The sequence below is a fragment of the Xenopus tropicalis genome, chromosome 6 (genome assembly GCF_000004195.4).
Source record: "Xenopus tropicalis strain Nigerian chromosome 6, UCB_Xtro_10.0, whole genome shotgun sequence".
NCBI classification, from domain to species: Eukaryota; Metazoa; Chordata; class Amphibia; order Anura; family Pipidae; genus Xenopus; species Xenopus tropicalis.
The window spans coordinates 143,486,428-143,507,685 of NC_030682.2; the positions used below are offsets into that span (position 1 = coordinate 143,486,428).

The 21,258-nt window shown below is 45.2% G+C and overlaps 1 protein-coding gene across 1 annotated transcript in view; it reads left to right on the forward strand.

Moving 5' to 3' along the window:
- The window catches only part of tg (thyroglobulin), a 154,201-nt gene that overhangs the window by 64,243 nt on the left and 68,700 nt on the right, over nt 1–21,258 (forward strand). The window contains 10 exon segments of the mRNA NM_001329557.1: nt 2,259–2,330; nt 2,863–3,000; nt 6,478–6,654; nt 7,092–7,203; nt 7,387–7,466; nt 9,234–9,377; nt 10,521–10,586; nt 17,484–17,615; nt 17,962–18,126; nt 20,941–21,142. Of these exon segments, the coding sequence (NP_001316486.1) occupies nt 2,259–2,330; nt 2,863–3,000; nt 6,478–6,654; nt 7,092–7,203; nt 7,387–7,466; nt 9,234–9,377; nt 10,521–10,586; nt 17,484–17,615; nt 17,962–18,126; nt 20,941–21,142 (1,288 nt within the window).

Consider the following 21,258-nt stretch of genomic DNA (forward strand, 5'->3'; position numbering starts at 1 on the left):
TAGAGGAAGCCAACTAGAGGTAGCCACGTAGAGGAAGCCAACTAGAGGTAGCCAACTAGAGGTAGCCACGTAGAGGAAGCCAACTAGAGGTAGCCACGTAGAGGAAGCCAACTAGAGGTAGCCACGTAGAGGAAGCCAACTAGAGGTAGCCACGTAGAGGAAGCCAACTAGAGGTAGCCACGTAGAGGAAGCCAACTAGAGGTAGCCACGTAGAGGAAGCCAACTAGAGGTAGCCACGTAGAGGAAGCCAACTAGAGGTAGCCACGTAGAGGAAGCCAACTAGAGGTAGCCACGTAAAGGAAGCCAACTAGAGGTAGCCATATAGAGGTAGCCAACTAGAGGAAGCCAACTAGAGGAAGCCAACTAGAGGTAGCCATATAGAGGAAGCCAACTAGAGGAAGCCAACTAGAGGTAGCCATATAGAGGAAGCCAACTAGAGGAAGCCAACTAGAGGTAACCATATAGAGGAAGCCAACTAGAGGAAGCCAACTAGAGGTAGCCATATAGAGGAAGCCAACTAGAGGTAGCCATATAGAGGAAGCCAACTAGAGGTAGCCATGTAGAGGAAGCCAACTAGAGGTAGCCATGTAGAGGAAGCCAACTAGAGGTAGCCACGTAGAGGAAGCCAACTAGAGGTAGCCACGTAGAGGAAGCCAACTAGAGGAATACAACTAGAGGTAGCCACGTAGAGGAAGCCAACTAGAGGTAGCCACGTAGAGGAAGCCAACTAGAGGTAGCCACGTAGAGGAAGCCAACTAGAGGTAGCCACATAGAGGAAGCCAACTAGAGGTAGCCACGTAGAGGAAGCCAACTAGAGGTAGCCACGTAGAGGAAGCCAACTAGAGGTAGCCACGTAAAGGAAGCCAATAGAGGTAGCCATATAGAGGTAGCCAACTAGAGGAAGCCAACTAGAGGAAGCCAACTAGAGGTAGCCATATAGAGGAAGCCAACTAGAGGTAGCCATATAGAGGAAGCCAACTAGAGGAAGCCAACTAGAGGTAGCCATATAGAGGAAGCCAACTAGAGGTAGCCATGTAGAGGAAGCCAACTAGAGGTAGCCATGTAGAGGAAGCCAACTAGAGGTAGCCACGTAGAGGAAGCCAACTAGAGGTAGCCACGTAGAGGAAGCCAACTAGAGGAAGCCAACTAGAGGTAGCCACGTAGAGGAATCCAACTAGAGGTAGCCACGTAGAGGAAGCCAACTAGAGGTAGCCACGTAGAGGAAGCCAACTAGAGGTAGCCACGTAGAGGAAGCCAACTAGAGGTAGCCACGTAGAGGAAGCCAACTAGAGGTAGCCACGTAGAGGAAGCCAACTAGAGGTAGCCACGTAGAGGAAGCCAACTAGAGGTAGCCACGTAAAGGAAGCCAACTAGAGGTAGCCATATAGAGGTAGCCAACTAGAGGAAGCCAACTAGAGGAAGCCAACTAGAGGTAGCCATATAGAGGAAGCCAACTAGAGGAAGCCAACTAGAGGTAGCCATATAGAGGAAGCCAACTAGAGGAAGCCAACTAGAGGTAGCCATATAGAGGAAGCCAACTAGAGGAAGCCAACTAGAGGTAGCCATATAGAGGAAGCCAACTAGAGGTAGCCAACTAGAAGTAACCATATAGAGGATGACTGGAGCTTTTCATGTACAAATTATTTTCGAAAACTACCAGTACTTGCTCTCAGTAGGGGGTTGTTTATTTGAACAAAGACCATATTTTTTTTTTTTTTAAAGATTTTATTTTGCATTTTTCAATTTTAAACAACAACATAAGGGAAATTTCCCTTTGAGGAAAATAAGAAAAGAAGAAAGAGATAAGAAGAGTCAGAAAAAGAAGAAGAAGAAAAGGGGGAGTGAGCTGGAGGGGTGCTATATCCAAGGTTTACATTTATACAAAGCCAAGATGGGGACCTTGTGTCTTTTTTGCTGAGTGTTTCAGGTCGGCTAAGGTGGTGCATCTGCCAGGAGCCATGTCCCCCATATGGCCTCAAATTTGTCCGGGCATCCGCGGGCTTGATACACTAGCTTCTGTTTTGGTAGGGAGTCATTAATGAGCTTTTTCCAAAAGTTCAGAGAGGGTGGTCCTGTAGATTTCCAGTGTAGTAACAATGCCTTTTTGGCATAGTATAGCAGTTGTAAGTAGCACAATTTGGCTGGAGGTCCCAATTGTAGGGTGTCCAGTATACCTAATAACAAAGACCATATTTAAATGTTTGGGCAATAATCTATAAGAAATGCTGGGAATATAAATTATTTGTATTGTCTTTCAGATGGGTCAGGGAATGGCCTTTCTGACTGTAGTGCTGGATCCGTGCAGGAACTGAATAATTCAAGCATTTCAGGTACTGAAGGGGTAACATTAATACACATTGTACTGTTGGTACCTACAGAGAATACTGAATACTGGTTTTGCAAACTCTTGTAATTGTGCGATTGTGGAGTCTAAAGGATCCATATCAAAAACAAGGAACAAAAAAAATACATTTTAGTACCATTAAACCCCCACACCACAACTAGTATTCCTATGTGCCCCGGCTGGCACCTTTTTGGAAGCCCTGTTTGGGAGGACATACTGGGGAGGGGGAATGTGGAACGTTTGCCTTCTCTGTGAGGCCCGGGGCGTAGGCATACTGCTTTCTCACCAAGCAAGAAACATTATCTAGTGATCATGAATAGCAGAAATCACACCTTCAAGAGTCAGTAGTCCAAGGTAGAAGACAAAAAATCAGTGTAAGGGAGCTACTAGGGGAGGAGCTAACCCGTAGAGGCTGACATGGAGGTGGCCAAGGTTAAAAATAGTTTCAGCATCTATTTTTTTAATTTTATATTCAAAAGGAAGAATATTTCATTATTTGTACATTTTATTATCCCCAGATTCTGTATTGGACCTTTTCCTTCCAGTAGAGAGTAATACAGTAACAACTGACCCCCACCTGATTATCTCAAGCCAACAATATGGGGTATCCAGACTGCGCTACTCCTCCGATCAAGCTCTGCGGTGGTGCCTTACACGTACGTTATGTTATGGCGTTATCTCGTTTTCCTATCGACCTGTGTCATTGCTCCATCAGCCATTGCTCGTGGTTAGTGAAGTTTCTGAGGGAAGGCTACGGGCAAGGAGAATAATCCACATAGACTTTGCACTTAACTGGGGGCCAGATCTATCACAAATTTATAAAAACATACGGTTTCATTTTTAAAGCAAAAAATTAGGGCAAATTTTCAAAATTTCATTAATTGAACCCAACTGATTCGTTGTCAGGTCTGTTCAACTATTTAGCAAACAAAATGTATCCCAGAAATTGCTGAGAAAATTGTTCGTCTGCTGGGAAAATGGGAAAACAATAGCGCGACGAGTGAATTTTTTCGCTAGGCATGGGTTTGCATTTTGCCATTGGCAAATTTTTTTACAAAAATTCTGCATGACAAAAATTTGTTGAGTTAGGAAAAATCACAGTGGGGTCAAAAAAATTGCGGTTGTGTCAAAAAATGTTGCGCAGGTCAAAAAAGTTGTGTGGTAGCCGCATTTCGCCGCATTTCACCTAATTTTTTTTAGCAGTTTTGTGAATTTTTTGGCGTATTGAAACGGGACAAATTCGGTCATTACTAGAAAACAATTTTCCTTAAGAAAATCTATTCGACCTTTGAAATGTTACGGTACATTGACAGATTCGATTTTTCACCATGTTCAACCCCCAGACCAACTGTATCCATAGTACTGTATATTGATATCGGGTGGGATTAGTGGGCCCCATTCACATACCAAATATCGTACTAAATGATATTATGGCCAACTTTATTGTCCTCCTGGGTTATGAAACCTTTAACCAATAAGATTTAGGTATCTTAGTGTAAATGATTCCCCATCCTAGGAAAAAAAGTAGTTCAAAGCTGGCTTGATATTTCCTCGTGTTATAGCCTATATATAGCCTCATAGAATTCATTGGATTACATGTAAAGATCTGTACCTAGTGGTAGGGTGCTGAACTGTCATTGTAAAACCAGTAGAACATGGGTTACACTAGGTTCTCTTACCCAGAATGGGCCTTCGCTAAGTGGAGGAAGATGAGGGTGTTGTGCAATTGCGCCTCTCTTGCTGCTATACAGAAAAATGAAAACAGAGGGCGCCAGAGGTTCTTGCAAAAACAGAAAGAGTTTATTGAACATCCACAGGGTTACAATACAGCTTGTCAGGGGCCAGTGGTACAGGCAACACCACATACAGAGTGTAATACAGACTGACACTCCCCTGAGTACAGACTTGGCAGGAATCTCACTTTAACTCTGTGACACCCCCTAGTGGCCTAGATCCCTCAGGGAATTAATTTACCCTGATTCCCTATCCACTGGGATCCCTACACTACAGACAACATGGCCTGGGAGAGATACCTCCATTCTGCCACTCCTATGTTGGAGCTCAGAACTGCTCTTTCAGGTCAGGCCTAACTGCCTTACACCCCTAGAGTGGTACTGGTACGGGGGCCCAACCCTAACTGCCTTACACCCCTAGAGTGGTACTGGTACGGAGGCTCAACCCTAACTGCCTTACACCCCTAGAGTGGTACCGGTATGGGGGCTCAGCCCTAACTGCCTTACACCCCTAGAGTGGTACTGGTACAGAGGCCCAACCCTAACTGCCTTACACCCCTAGAGTGGTACGGGTATGGGGGCCCAACCCTAACTGCCTTACACCCCTAGAGTGGTACTGGTATGGGGGCCCAACCCTAACTGCCTTACACCCCTAGAGTGGTACGGGTATGGGGGCCCAACCCTAACTGCCTTACACCCCTAGAGTGGTACTGGTATGGAGGCCCAACCCTAACTGCCTTACACCCCTAGAGTGGTACGGGTATGGGGGCCCAACCCTAACTGCCTTACACCCCTAGAGTGGTACTGGTATGGGGGCCCAACCCTAACTGCCTTACACCCCTAGAGTGGTACGGGGGCCCAACCCTAACTGCCTTACACCCCTAGAGTGGTACTGGTATGGGGGCCCAACCTAACTGCCTTACACCCCTAGAGTGGTACTGGTATGGGGGCCCAACCCTAACTGCCTTACACCCCTAGAGTGGTACTGGTATGGGGGCCCAACCCTAACTGCCTTACACCCCTAGAGTGGTACTGGTATGGGGGCCCAACCCTAACTGCCTTACACCCCTAGAGTGGTACGGGTATGGGGGCCCAACCCTAACTGCCTTACACCCCTAGAGTGGTACTGGTATGGGGGCCCAACCCTAACTGCCTTACACCCCTAGAGTGGTACTGGTATGGGGGCCCAACCCTAACTGCCTTACACCCCTAGAGTGGTACTGGTATGGGGGCCCAACCTAACTGCCTTACACCCCTAGAGTGGTACGGGTATGGGGGCCCAACCCTAACTGCCTTACACCCCTAGAGTGGTACTGGTATGGGGGCCCAACCCTAACTGCCTTACACCCCTAGAGTGGTACTGGTACAGGGGCTCAACCCTAACTGCCTTACACCCCTAGAGTGGTACTGGTACGGGGGCCCAACCCTAACTGCCTTACACCCCTAGAGTGGTACTGGTACGGGGGCCCAACCCTAACTGCCTTACACCCCTAGAGTGGTACTGGTATGGGGGCCCAACCCTAACTGCCTTACACCCCTAGAGTGGTACTGGTATGGGGGCCCAACCCTAACTGCCTTACACCCCTAGAGTGGTACGGGTATGGGGGCCCAACCCTAACTGCCTTACACCCCTAGAGTGGTACTGGTATGGGGGCCCAACCCTAACTGCCTTACACCCCTAGAGTGGTACTGGTACAGGGGCTCAACCCTAACTGCCTTACACCCCTAGAGTGGTACTGGTACGGGGGCCCAACCCTAACTGCCTTACACCCCTAGAGTGGTACTGGTACGGGGGCCCAACCCTAACTGCCTTACACCCCTAGAGTGGTACTGGTATGGGGGCCCAACCCTAACTGCCTTACACCCCTAGAGTGGTACTGGTATGGGGGCCCAACCCTAACTGCCTTACACCCCTAGAGTGGTACTGGTATGGGGGCCCAACCCTAACTGCCTTACACCCCTAGAGTGGTACTGGTATGGGGGCCCAACCCTAACTGCCTTACACCCCTAGAGTGGTACTGGTACATGGGTTACACCTGCCCCTATCTAATGCTCTATACACGGGGGCCCCATTCCCTGATTTTACCAAGGTCCTACCTCTTTTACTAGGGCCTAGGCCCAGGCTCCAGCAGCCATACACAATGTTCCTCAGGTGGAAGCAAACAGGAAGTGCCACTCCTTTCCCTGCACTATACCAAAGTGAGGCAGGAAGTGGTCACCCTACGTACTAGCCAATAGCATCCATATGTAAATTAACTTACTTAGATACATTCCCTTCTGCCCAGTAACTAGGGATCTGTACATTTATAGCCACAGCAGCTATTAACCCTATGGGCCCCTACAGACCTTTTGGAATAGGTAATGTTATTAAAAAGAACTGACTTATGCCCTTTTTTTTAGGTTGTAAAGAAGAAGGGTCTTGGTGCCATTTGACAGATTTACAGGAGACTACGGAGGAATTCTTCACGTGTACCCTATACCCAGACGCATGGAAATGTAGCAACTCTCCCAGTCTGACCCCGGATGATTGCAAGATCACATTGCACAACAAACCACAGCGTCTCTACCTTAAAAAAGGTCACTATGTCCTGTTAACACAACTGAGAGATCTAACTTGTTCTTATGAATCATACAAACAGCCACAATACCTATTACTAATTGTCACAAAGTGGTTTAAGTGACACTTCTGGTGCCATATCAAATAATGATGATGATGATGAAGCTTATCAGGGAAAAGGACTATGTAGTCAGCATGTTGTTGAAATATATCCAGGGGCCAAAAACAGAGAGAGGGGATCATCGCCACCTAGTGGTAGGGGGCTGAACTGTCATTGTTAAACCTGTTGCAGTTGTGAGATTGCATTTGCTAGCAACCATGACTGTTATTACATTTCCCCTTACCTGTCATCCCCATGGGCTTTACCTTTCTATCAGTAAAGTAAAGATTTAAAAAAAAAACAATATTTCTAAGGCGACATCCTCTGAAATGACTGCCGTTCTTTCTTGCTGTGCAGACATGTTGGGTAACACAGTGAAGAACTTCTATTCAGTTCTCCCCTTCCGACAAATAACTGATGTTTCTGTGAGAAGGAAGATTGATATGACGGGAAAAAGCATCTCTAATGGGTAAGGGCTTTTTGAAAGTGGTGGGTAAATTTAATCATTTCTACAATTTATAGAAAAACACCATAAAATCATAGTTGCATTTGGCATTGTACTGTATTTATTTAGCCAAGACTTTAGCTGCCAGTCGGCAAAACCAGAAGATGATTATTTTCTTTTTGATTTTTTTTTTCTTTTTGTACTCAGATTTTTCGAGTGTGAGCTCCACTGCGATGCCGACCCATGCTGTAAAGGCTTTGGATACCTGCAAACAACCCACGGGCCAGGTACCTGCTCCACCCCCATTTCCCATCGTACGAGGAAGCCAGCTTTTCTACATTTCCAGTAGATGCCAATGTTCTGTTTATAGTTAGATAAGGACATTTCTTATCTAATCATTTCCTGTATCCAAAACACAATGCATTAGTGTATCTGTGATCTGTGTATCTTTTATAAATGCATTTTAAAATCAAAGCTGTCAATCATCTATTGCCTGCCCCGCCTCTATGCCTGAGGCAAAGAGGTGGGGCAGGCAGTTACTTTCACTTTCCATTCTGCACCTGCCTGCTGCTGTGAGTGGGAATTCCAAGACTGAAGACAACAGAGTTTATAGGAGGGATGCACCAAATCCAGGATTCAGTTTGGGATTGAGACAAGATTCTGCCTTTTTTGCCAGGGTTCGGATTCAACAGAATCCATGCCATGGCCAAAACGAATCGGAATCCTAAAAAATCACATGACTTTTTGTCATGTAAACACAGTAGTTGAAATTTTTTCCCAGATTTAACCCTTCCAAAACCTTTGTATATGTGAATTAGTATTCGGATTCGGTTCGGTATTTGGCCGAATCGTTTACGAGGGGTTCAGGGGTGCAGCCAGATACAAAAAAAGTGGATCCCTAGTTTAAATAAAGCTTATTTGGCTCAACTAACAGAAAAGGATCTTTATTCTCTGTAAGGGTGACCGGTCCCCTTTAACTAAAGCTCAAAAGCAGATTGCTTACTGTTCCTCGTATTCAGTTCCCCCTAAAACTGTGTATGATCGTCCCACATATTGACATAAAGTAGATTATTCCCAAAAGTCTAGAATTGCTAAAACCCGAATCCCACACCAAATTCTCTATTTCCACAGCTCTCACCCATAAATCTCCTTTGATTGACAGTTCTCTGCTTCCTATTGCATGACAGCCAATGAGATTGCATCTAACCACGTATTTTAGTGGTGGAACTGAGCTCATCAACCACCGAATTGTGCCGTATCGTTAATAATCAGATGAATCTTTGCTTTCTGTACAGCTTGTCCTCCTTTATATTAAACCACAGCGCACTACTTAGTCTGAAATGTATTTCTCTAACCTCATCTTACTGGGACGGGAGAAAAATAATCATTCCTTTGCGATGACCTGAATTGCTCAGAGTTTTCGAGAACATTCTGCTGATATGGCTGTAATTTGGGACAGATTTCAGACATAGAATGTGCATGCAATTAAAGGGGAACTCCGCCCAAACAAAACTTAAGCTCATAATTTCAAGCAACTTTGCAATATACATCAATTAACAAATATGCAGCCTTTTCACGATGATTAATGTAATAATCTGGTTTGGAACAGTTCCCTAAGCCCCGCCCCCTGTTCACTAAGCCCCACCCATTGTTCCCTAAGCCCGCCCCCTGTTCCCCTGCTGATCTGGCTGACTACTTTGTGACTCAAATAAATGTAACAGTAGTCGCCTGTCCCTCAGCCTGCCTTCAGCCTGCCTCCTCCCAATACCACAATTCCCTGCTACACATGTGATGCCAATAAGGGAAATAACATCCCAGTGCAATGCATTGTGGGTTATGTAGTTCCTGCATGCTGTCTGTAAGCTGTGGAGAAGTTGTTACAATTTGTAACATCAATGTTTTAGTCCCTCCTCCCCTGCCAGGATTTGAACAAAACATCTCTTGCAAATGTGAGTGCAGTTGTTTTACTCAGGCGTATAAATCATATTACTATTTTGTTGTGGCTTTTGCCTTGTATTGGGCAAAGTCATCTATTTTCCAACTTTCATTGTCAGGGACAGAGACGCGGTGTTTGCTGCTGAGCAGTATGGGAATACAGTCCTGCATGGATACGCCTGGAAACCAATGGCGAGTTCTAAACTGCAGTTCATCCATTGAAGGTCGGGGAACTCATCCTTTTGGGTGGTTCCAGAAGCCGGGTAAGTTATCTGAATGTTAGTACAGATGCGCAGTTGTTTTATTCCATAGCTATAAATGTCTTTATTAGTTCAGGAACAGAACCACTGTATCAGAGCCCATTTGACCCATAAGGGGAGAGAGCAGCACTGGTGGTATGTAGGGAAATTGCACAAGCAAAAAGGGAGATAATTCAGTATATTTAACATGTATAGAATGGGAGAACGCTGCAAGTGGGTGCTGGAATAAGTACTCTGAGGAGACATGTAGTGTTGGTATTTAGACCAGCCAAGCCTAACCAAAGTCACAACCAAGGAGAGCCAATAGAATCTGAGTAATTATTATAGGTACAAGGATGAGACACAGAAATCACACACAAGCATTCCCAGACTGGCTTCTGGGTCATTCCAAAAATACAGACACTGTAACAGAGAATTGTTGGAAGTTCATGGGTAGCTGGGCCTTGGGTGTCCAAGGAGAGGGCACAAAGCACTCATAAGCCTATGATTAAATGTTGTCTGAATGGCTATAACAATGTCACACCGGTTTCTCCAAGAAAGTCCCATTTACATGGCTTTATCTTATAGGCTAAAGCAATCACGGCTTCTGCTTTGTAAACCCAGTGGGTGAGCTCTATAGGATAAACCCATGTAAATAGGATTTTCTTGGAGCACTTTAGGAGTAGTTCCCATAATTCCTTGCGTTTATTTGCATACATATGAGGCAGTCTCCTCAACCCTAATGATTCATTTGTGAAACCAGTTTATTAAAATTCCTGATGGTTTGTGTTAATAAACTCAATGAGAACTTTTTCAATACCCTTTTTTGCAAGTGTCACCAGATCTTATTCCCCCGGTACACTCATTTTAAAGTCAGTTCCATCCCGGGGCCATTTTGATGCCCTGTTTGCAGTAAACAACCAATGTGTGACAGTATATAGTATGTTTACTTCTCTGTTCTTACTATGTTAGTGTGCATCTCAACTGCTCATTGATTTTCATCCTATGTTCTCCAGATGTTTCTTGTACGCAACACAATATGGAAACTAATTCCTAACACCATTGTAATGTAAGGGGAGGGGTTTAGAATTGTATTCTGAGATAAGTACAATCTTACTCTGTGTGTTATACCTCCTTTACCTCCATTTTGTTCTTTTTTTTCTGTAGACAATCAGCGGTCTCCTCCATCATCGCTCTGCCCCCCTGTAGATGTGTTGAAGATAAAACAGGAAGGTAAGCAACCAATTAATTTCTAAATACATTGCAGTTCGTCGGAGGTTGCCATGTTGGATAAAGGTCTATTCTTGTGAACTAGCTAGGTCTTAGTACTAATAATACTAATTGTAGGGACCCATAGGGTTAAGCTGCCCCTATGACTTTAAACCCTACTGTTTCCTCCCTCCTGTTACTGGGCAGAGGCCCATGTATCTAGTGTGCCATTAGCATATGTGCCTTATTGGTTTATAGGTAGGCCACTCCCTTTGCACTCTAGTGTTGGGTAAAGGGGTGGGTCTTCATCTTGTGGACGCACTGAGCCTGGGATCAACAGGGCCCCAGTAAAGCGAGTTACCCTAGAGGCTACGTTTAGCTCTAGTGAAGTCGGGGAACAGGGACCCCGTGAATGAGGAGTAGTGAGTATCAGGATTATTTATAAGAGCACTTTCTAGGAAAATGAGATAGTGAAGTTAGTTAGAAAGAGCAGTTTCTGGCTCCAACCAGGAGTTATTAGCTGGAAGTATCTTCCCTACAGGCATTGTGCCTTAGAGCAGGACATGGTTAAGATGCAGGTATCAGGTCAGTTCTTATCCCTGATCCATAGTCGGCTGTAAGGGATCCTTGGCTGCTAAGGGACACCCTGAGGATACAGATACTGGGCCAGGCTACTCTCCACAGGGAAGCCATGCTGGTTGGTGGTCCTTACCTTCCCCACCCTCTGCTGAGGTGGGTGATACGGGTGGACACCATATTTCTCTACCTTCTGTGCAATTGCCTGATATCTCCTCTGTGCGAGTATTGCTACAACCCTGTGGACCAACCCTTGGACAATAAACAAGTTACGTTCTGATTTGCCACAAAGAACCTTCTGGCGCCCATTCTTTCTTTGCTTTGCGTCCAGCCCAAGAAAGTTGCAGTTGCACTACACTCCAAGGATATTCCCACATAGCGGAAGCCCATCTGGTGTGTAGAGTCCTATGTACTCTATGTCTGAGGAAAGTCTAGCTGGTGCTGCCTAGTTTCACCACCAGTTAGGGGTTATATAATCACTGTAGTTCTTATAATTATTGTATTGTGTATCTATTGGAACTTCTGTATTAGCAGCAGCTTGAAAGCGATGGGAAATTGGGATCAGCTAGTGGAACCCATCAAGCTGGGAATATGGGCATATGTGCAGCCTATGATATGATGATCCAATTATCTGGAGGCATTACCAATTCATTCTCCACTCCTTCCACCAGGGGGTGCTGCTGCCACAAGGCAAGTAGAGATACTCGCCTCAGGGGAGTATTTGTCACCCAGTCACACCCAAACTCACAGCCCCATAAATGCTCTGGCAGCTGAAAGCTTTGGAGGATGCTGGGAGTTGCAGTTTACACCACCAATGACTTCCCTTTATATTGAGCAGTATTTCCCAGCCCTCCCTGCTGCACATTCTCTCACAGTTACTGGTAAAACCCAATCTTTTCGGCTGAGCTAATAATACTCCTCCGCATTGTGAGCTCGGTGACCGCATTTATAAATATCTCCATAGGTTTCTCACTTGCTGTAAAGTACAGACACTTCCTTATAAAGTGCAGACAAATAAGTGCTTAATCCAGGGATTTAAGGGTTACTCTAGACACCAAAGTGTTTTAATTTTGTCTGAAAACTGTAATAGAGGGGAAAGGTATTTTTTACTTTTATTAATAATGGTGCGGTTGCATCCACTTCCTGCTCACGTGATTCTGTTTCCTTTCTGGTAACCAGCAGCAGCCCTGTCTTCATTTATGGCGAGGGTTCTAGGTACACACAAGGGCTATAAATAATGATACCTCATTTACTTGTACTAAGCACAATTCAGCAGGAACAGCTCCCTAATTTGCTCATAGCCTGTACAGAGAGATACCATAAAACTATGGCACATAGGGATTCCCCTGTACTAAGCACAATTCAGCAGGAACAGCCCCCTAAGTTTGCTCATAGCCTGTACAGAGAGATACCATAAAACTATGGCACATAGGGATTCCCCTGTACTAAGCACAATTCAGCAGGAACAGCCCTCTAAATTTGCTCATAGCCTGTACAGAGAGATACCATAAAACTATGGCACATAGGGATTCCCCTGTACTAAGCACAATTCAGCAGGAACAGCCTCCTAAGTTAGCTCATAGCCTGTACAGAGAGATACCATAAAACTATGGCACATAGGGATTCCCCTGTACTAAGCACAATTCAGCAGGAACAGCCCCCTAAGTTTGCTCATAGCCTGTACAGAGAGATACCATAAAACTATGGCACATAGGGATTCCCCTGTACTAAGCACAATTCAGCAGGAACAGCCTCCTAAGTTAGCTCATAGCCTGTACAGAGAGATACCATAAAACTATGGCACATAGGGATTCCCCTGTACTAAGCACAATTCAGCAGGAACAGCCCCCTAAGTTTGCTCATAGCCTGTACAGAGAGATACCATAAAACTATGGCACATAGGGATTCCCCTGTACTAAGCACAATTCAGCAGGAACAGCCCCCTAAGTTTGCTCATAGCCTGTACAGAGGGATACCATAAAACTATGGCACATAGGGATTCCCCTGTACTAAGCACAATTCAGCAGGAACAGCCCCCTAAGTTTGCTCATAGCCTGTACAGAGAGATACCATAAAACTATGGCACATAGGGATTCCCCTGTACTAAGCACAATTCAGCAGGAACAGCCTCCTAAGTTAGCTCATAGCCTGTATAGAGGCATTCTCCTATACTAAGCACAACTCCATACGCTTAAAGACCTTTCTATATTAATATGAAGTTTCCATTTGTTACTTGGCCCCATAGCAAATTAACTTTAGGGCCCCACAATACATTCAGAAGTTTGCTTCTCAATATATCAATATATATCGATATTGTTAATTAAATAGATTCCTCCGGGTCCTTATAAAACGAAATTCTAAAAGTTACGCCCAGGCTTCAGGATGAAAACACTAAACAAAATATTGTCAGGGGGTTGATAAATAAATGGCATTTTGCTTGCAGGCTGTTCCTTCTGTAAAATAAAATTCTCACATTTGCTAAAACCACATTTGTGCATATGAGGTGAGAAGGAGGATATTGCCATGACGCACAGTGTTTATCACTCCCGTGACTGCGCCATTCCCTATTCGCGTGCTCATTCGCTTACAGAAGTCACATTGATACTGGGCAGGGTGAGACTGCTATAATATCGGTGGCGCTCACATACAAGCGTGGGGTCTCGGGGGGTAATCTCGGGGTACTTGGAGGCTGTTAGATAAGAAGCTCCTTGTCCAATCGGTCACAAGGAGCAAATTACCCTGTGGGGGGGGGATGTGCCAGATGCTTCACACCAATCCAACCCACTGGGGAATAGACTGCTGAGTCGCTTTGCTTGCAAATTCCCATAGACATTGCTGATTCATAATGGACTTTCATACAGGCCGGAGATATAACTACACAATGCAAACTCTTTCTCATCAGCCCCACTGCGGTGTAACCGCCTTTTCCCCACGTTCTTCCCCAGTGCCCGTATCCCTACAGCCTCTTTGATATTTTAGGGACTTTTTCTCTGCTCGAGCAGCAATTTCCTCCTATGGAATCAGCTGATCTGTGACTGCCACAAAGGCAGAAACGCACGAGGCTTGAAATGCCTTTAGCATTGTTATATCTTCCCCATGGGTTTCATTATGTGCCCCCTGGCAGAGCTTGTAAACAAATAATCCCCTCCTACGGCCCAGTCAGAAGCCTGACTCATGCACATACAGTCTGCAGTCGGTACAACTGCTGCCTCACTCCTACACTATCTGCTGCGGGGGGAAAGGGCCAGGGAGCTGTGTGTTTGACATTTCTAAAACAATGCGTATTTTTTTTTACAAAAAAGTCATATATTTATGAAACAGTTGTATGCATGCCTGGAAAATAGACATGTGCCTCCCTGAGTCCTGCCAACAGCTGAGCAGTCTATAAGGGCAGGGTCGGACTGGGCCAGCGGGACACCCCTTGGGTCCCACCAACCCCCACCGGTGCTCCCCTACTGACCTTCCTCCCCCAATTGCACCTACTTAAGTATGACCAGGGGGTGTGCAGGCAGTTTGGGGTGGCAGCCACAGTGGGCCCCACACACCCCATTCCAACCGTGTATAAGGCAGGTTTTGCGACTGTTTAACCCACAATGCAACAATGGCAGCCATGTTGGAAGCTGGGCCCAATGAGTCAAAACAAATCAGATTCAAGTTCTATTGCACTTGTGAGGGCAGCCAGCCATTCTTATATTGACAAGCCATTCATTTCCAGCTGTCTGTACAAACAGAAGGTGGCATTGTAGGATGCCAGCCAATCCCATGTCTGGACTGAGGCCCAAAAACAGGCCCTGGCATTTCCAGTACACAGAGGCCCAAATAGCCTCACACCAGCCCACTGAATAGTGACTGTCTATGACATCTTACAGCAGCTCCCCTGGTCAGGATCGGACTGGCAATCTGTGGGTTCTGGCAAATGCCAATCCCCTCCTGGTTGGGCCAACCTGACAGGGAACTGCATTCTATCTTTTACTGTGCCAGCACAGAGCTGTGGTTGGTTACTCATATCCTAACTGTACCAGGAAAGCTCCCAGTGGGCCCTCCTGCTTCTAACCATTAGGCCTAATTCATGGCCATTTCCTATTTCCCTATGCGCCAAGCGAGCGGATCTTTTACCGATATCCCCACCTACGGGTGGGCGATATCGGGAGAATCCAGAGTAATTCAATCGTTTGGCCCTGGTGCCAAACGATCAAATTTTAACGATGGGCATAGGAAAAGTCATCAACGAGCCGATGCGGTCCCCAATCCGACTAGGTTTTCTAACCTGCCCAATCGAGATCTGCCCGATTTCAGGCCAGATATCTGTCGGGCAGGCCCGTCAGGAGTGCCCCATACATGGGCTGATTAGCTGCTGAATCGGTCTAAGGGACTGAAATACTCAACACATTCTATAACATGTTTATGCTTCTGATGATAGCTGTCATGCCTTAGTCCTGTATACCGGGGAAGCAAGAATGATTACATGAATGTATGCTTTTAATAAAGACAAAATAACAAAACAGCAACTGGTGCAAGGTGAAAATATAAACATATACAGTATATAGGCCAGTGACAGGAACAATTGGCAGGTAGAAAGAGAGTCCCGTAATCGGGCAGGTAGGCAGGACAGGCAGCTAGCAAGTGGAGTTGAAGATCAAGCCAAGGTCAAAATCTGGAGAACAGGTCAAGGAGGGGCACAGGAACCAGACAAGGACTCAGGAACTAGGAACCAGATGGGGGTCTCAGGATCAAGAACATAGGAATCACAAGATGGTAAGATCTCAGTTAGTAAGCTTAATGACCAAGCAAAGAGCAATGGCCAAGGGCAGGCTTATAAAGGGACATAATAGAATAATTAGTGGCACATGGGGCTAATGAGGTGGGGGGAGAAAAGGGAGCAGACAGCAGGAATACAAGAGATACATTTGTAGAACCAATCAGGAACAGCCATCCTATGGCTCAGTTGGCCAGTACACAGTCCCAGGTTCCTAGCTGGTCCTGACAGATCCGGGGGCCATAAGATCAGACCCACCGCCTGGGCCAAATAAGCATTCCCTTATTTTCTAGGGTAAGTTTGAGACAAAAAGGGTGTGATGGGCCCTAAATAGACAGAACTGAGAAGATACTTTGCAGCCCCTTGTTGCTTAGGATTGAGGTGCCTATTCTTGCTTCCCCGGTATACAGGACTAAGGCATGACAGCTATCATCAGAAGCATAAACATGTTATAGAATGTGTTGAGTATTTCCTTCCAGCTTCAACACGCACAGGACCTGCTTTGATGAAATAAAAGTGAAAAAAAAGGCTCAATGCGAAACTAACATGCAGTGGAAAATACTCTAAATATAGGCGCGCGGTGTGAATGTGCCGGAGAAATACTGTAGCATGTTCTTTCTTTCTTGCTCAGCCACATCGGCCACTTAGGTCACTCTGGCCACCGGCCAGCAGCTAAAACTATGGGCTGATATGGACCCAGACTTCCCAGTTTTTTTACCATCATCAGATATTGATATTGGTCAATCAGAAATGATTGTTTTGGGCACCTCAGTTTAGTGCTGCTTCTCCAGTTGCTTTCTGTCTATGCCCACTGGTGCCCCCTAACCTGCATGTCTGAATAATCAAGTTATGGGTTGGGAGGGTTGGTGTCTATGTGCTGCCCTGCCCATAAATACAGTACTGCTGAACTGGGTCGGACTGGGGCATCCAGGGCTGACAACTGGGGCAGGAATTTCAAGGGCCCTCCTTGTGAACCCAAGGGCCCCTCTCCCGGTGTCCACCCTCCCTTCCCCTTGCGCCGTGTACCTTTTACTTTATTAACTTTCCTGCTGTGATCGGGGAAGAGGGGATGGTCCAGGTCGGGGAGTGGGCTTGGGTCACTGGGACCCATCAAGACCAGGGCTCACCAAGTTTATTTCCAGTATCCCACTGGCCCAGTCCAGCGCAAGTACAGGGGGGTTTGCGGCCTTGGTAGTCACCCACAATTGTTTATATGGGCAAGGGTTTGCTCAGGAACTGCAATTTTGTGCAGAAGGGGGCCGAAAACGTTTTATCACATTAGATATATGGAATATGCTTCTGTTTAATATTTATATTTCTGTTACTAGGGATGACTGATATTGTTCCTAAATCTTCCTGGTGCTGTTACCCCCAGCTACAAGACCCCTGCTTTCATTGTCTAGCTTGTAGTAGACTGATCAAATACTCTTTACTGATTGGTCGATATTGCCAGTTGCACGGGTGCATTGTACCACCTACTGTACATGAGTATATCTGCCCCAATGTTATAGATAAGCAGCCCATTGCTATTTATTTTAGATGTTCTTAATGTACTACATATTCTCATTTTTCCCAACCTCATTTTACAGATTTGGGTGATTGGCTGCTCTTAGACAAATCCTCTGCGGTTATTGATCCATCTCTGTCTGCCTATGATATGGTGCAAATCAGCAGAGAATCCCCCGATAATCTCCAGGCTGCTCAGAACTATTGCTTGGCAGGTAAGGGCGTCTTTCCCCACCTTCTCTGTTTGAGCAGTACATTATATTTTAATTACTTTGATAGATTTTCATTTCTTGGTGCTACTGTTCCCTTAAAGGGCCCCAGATGTCCCTATGGAATAAAGGGCCATTATACCTGCACATTTTCCCTTCTGGATTTGCCTAAAAGAAAAATTAAGAGCTGAATGTTTTATAATATCCATTTTATGTGCCAGTGCATTTGAGCAGTTATTAATGGCTCAGTTATAGCCACAACAAGGCCACCATTGGCTCTAGGCAGGGTGTTTCGGGGTTCTGTTGTCTGCCCCTACTTCTGCCCCTACTGATCCAGTGCATCTCTCCCCAGTATGTGCCAGGGCTCCATCCTGCGTCACCGCTACAGTTGCACTTCAGGAAGCAGCAGTGAGATGTCTGTTCTATCCTGATAACCAGAACTGCTTCTACGGCCTGCGGAACCATCAGTGCCAGCTTCTTGTCAAGGAACCAGCAACTTTTATATTCAGAAGAAAAGGTCAGTGTTGACATTTTTTCTGATTTTCTGTTAATTAGACCTCATGTAATCTACGGATCACTTCAGCTAAAAAGTGTTAGATTCTGCTAAAAATGTAGCCGCACCTCCGTTTACCCATCACAGTGCAATGTAGCACAAGGCTGCATCATTTATGTATTTAACAGTAACTTATCTGAGGGAAAAAAGAACAGAAGAGAGTCTATTTGCCATCAAACATTTCATTTAGTGCAGCTACAGCTCATTTTTTTGTGGTTCTTACCTTAGCATTTGTTATCTTTATTATCATTTGTTTTTAAAGCACAGAGAATTCCGAGAATGTGTTAGTAGCTCAGAGATAAACTGATAATCAGTGATAAATTAGCTGTTGATCACCATGAACCTCCTGTATGGGCAGATGGATTCCGGCTTGATATGGCTTTGTCTTGTGTGAGGTTCCAACCCTGTCTAGAACAAGGGACCCCCGGCTACATTTAGCTTTGGCCATAGAGCGGATCCACAGCACTTGTATTGCTTTCTGCCATGTTTGGTTGGCACCAATTTGCTGCTTATTAACAAATCAGTAGCTCTGGACACGGTTATGAACTCTTCAGCTTTACCAGTGAGATTTGCTGGAAGGTTCCATCTCCCCACCCTGGCCACCACAAGGAACTAGCAAGCTTAGCTACAACTTGCCCCTCTATGTGTTGGGGGTCCTGAAATCCTTTGTAGGGTTCTCGGCTCAGACACATTTCACCACTATTATCCAGGTTCTACCCCTCATTTAGTTTGAGACCATTCCCAGTAGCAGCCTCATAGGCAGGTAAATGCCCCTTGCTTTGAGATTTGGGTTTGTTTTCCTCTGCATGGGCCCACGTTTAGTGGGGCAGATGTCCAATCATTGCAGCCCTAGGCCGGCCCATTCAGTTTGCAACTTCTTTATAAAAAAAAAACTAAAGGGAGAGAATGACTTGGGACTGGGCAGCAAGGAGATTTGACAGCTGGCCTAGTCGCCAGTGAAGCACCCAGTTTGCCCCGCCAGGCCTTTGCCTTTTTGGCCTTCTGGTCCAGGTTGCTTTGTTAAGTAACCCCCCCCCCCCCCCCCCCCCCCCGCCGAGCATGGTAAAATGCATTATAGCTTATAAATGGCTCTTGTGTATGATCATTTTGGGGAAGGTTTGGTACATTTTAACTCTGAGAGGTAAGGTGATTCCAGATACCACAGTGTATGGATTAGGGTTGCTACCTGCCCATTTTAACCTGGCCAGCCTGGTTTTTGGGAGGGCTTTCTGCGTCAAAACTGCCTACCTAATTTTCTATACAGGTATAGGACCCATTATCCAGAATACTCGGAACCAAGGCTATTCCGGATAAGGGGTCTTTCCGTAATTTGGATCTCCATACCTTAAGTCTACTAAAAAATCAATAAAACATTAATTGAACTTAATAGGATGGTTTTTGCATTCAAAAAATATTAATTATATCTTAGTTGGGATCAAGTACAGGTACTGTTTTATTATTACAGAGAAAAGGGAATCATTTAACCATTAAATAAACCCAATAGGGCTGTTCTGCCCCCAATAAGGGGTAATTATATCTTAGTTGGGATCAAGTACAGGTACTGTTTTATTATTACAGAGAAAAGGGAATCATTTAACCATTAAATAAACCCAATAGGGCTGTTCTGCCCCCAATAAGGGGTAATTATATCTTAGTTGGGATCAAGTACAGGTACTGTTTTATTATTACAGAGAAAAGGGAATCATTTAACCATTAAATAAACCCAATAGGGCTGTTCTGCCCCAATAAGGGGTAATTATATCTTAGTTGGGATCAAGTACAGGTACTGTTTTATTATTACAGAGAAAAGGGAATCATTTAACCATTAAATAAACCCAATAGGGCTGTTCTGCCCCCAATAAGGGGTAATTATATCTTAGTTGGGATCAAGTACAGGTACTGTTTTATTATTACAGAGAAAAGGGAATCATTTAACCATGAAATAAACCCAATAGGGCTGTTCTGCCCCAATAAGGGGTAATTATATCTTAGTTGGGATCAAGTACAGGTACTGTTTTATTATTACAGAGAAAAGGGAATCATTTAACCATGAAATAAACCCAATAGGGCTGTTCTGCCCCCAATAAGGGGTAATTATATCTTAGTTGGGATCAAGTACAGGTACTGTTTTATTATTACAGAGAAAAGGGAATCATTTAACCATGAAATAAACCCAATAGGGCTGTTCTGCCCCCAATAAGGGGTAATTATATCTTAGTTGGGATCAAGTACAGGTACTGTTTTATTATTACAGAGAAAAAGCAAATCAGTTTTGATTAAAATGGAGTCTTTGGGAGACGGGCTATCCGTTATTCGGAGCTTTCTGGATAACGGGTTTCCGGATAACTGATCCCATACCTGTATTAGGAAAACCAGGCAGGACTCTGTTAGATTGATGTGGTGATCGGCTTATCACTTATCGGCATGTCATAATCCCACCCCTGACATTACATACCCGGCCCACAACATCACCTGCCCCTGTGATGTCACTGCCCCGCCCCCTGCCAGGAGTTGCCATGAGACAGAAGATGGCAGCCCTAGTATGGACCACCAAGGAACAGACTATAATAGTGACCTTCCCTCTCTGCAACTTCCTGGTGCTACTTCCTGTGCAATTGGCTCTTAAGCCTGGTTACTTGTAGGCAATTCATCAGACCACCCTGGCAGTTAGTTTTTATACTATAGCTGCCAAGAAACTCACCTAAAGCCAATAGACAGGAATTATTTCCCCTAATGCTGTAATATATTCATTTTTTCCCCCTTCATCTGACTTTTTAGTTCGCCCCCCTCCTTCGACATCGGTGGCCATTCCACAAGGGACCCTCCTGGGTAAATCCGAAGCTGTTGTGATTGGCTCAAACATAAAGAACGTTGTTCAGTTCCTTGGCATTCCCTATGCGGCTCCCCCAGTTGGAGTCTACCGGTTTAGCCCGCCACAGCCCGTTAACTGGACCGGTGAATGGAACGCCACGTATTCTAGGTAAGGAGTAACAGTTTGGCAAGTGGAACACATTTCACGCTATAAAAATAAATATATTTGTAATTCATTTTATACTTAGTACTTGGCTGGTTATTACTGATTAGGCTTTGCCACGT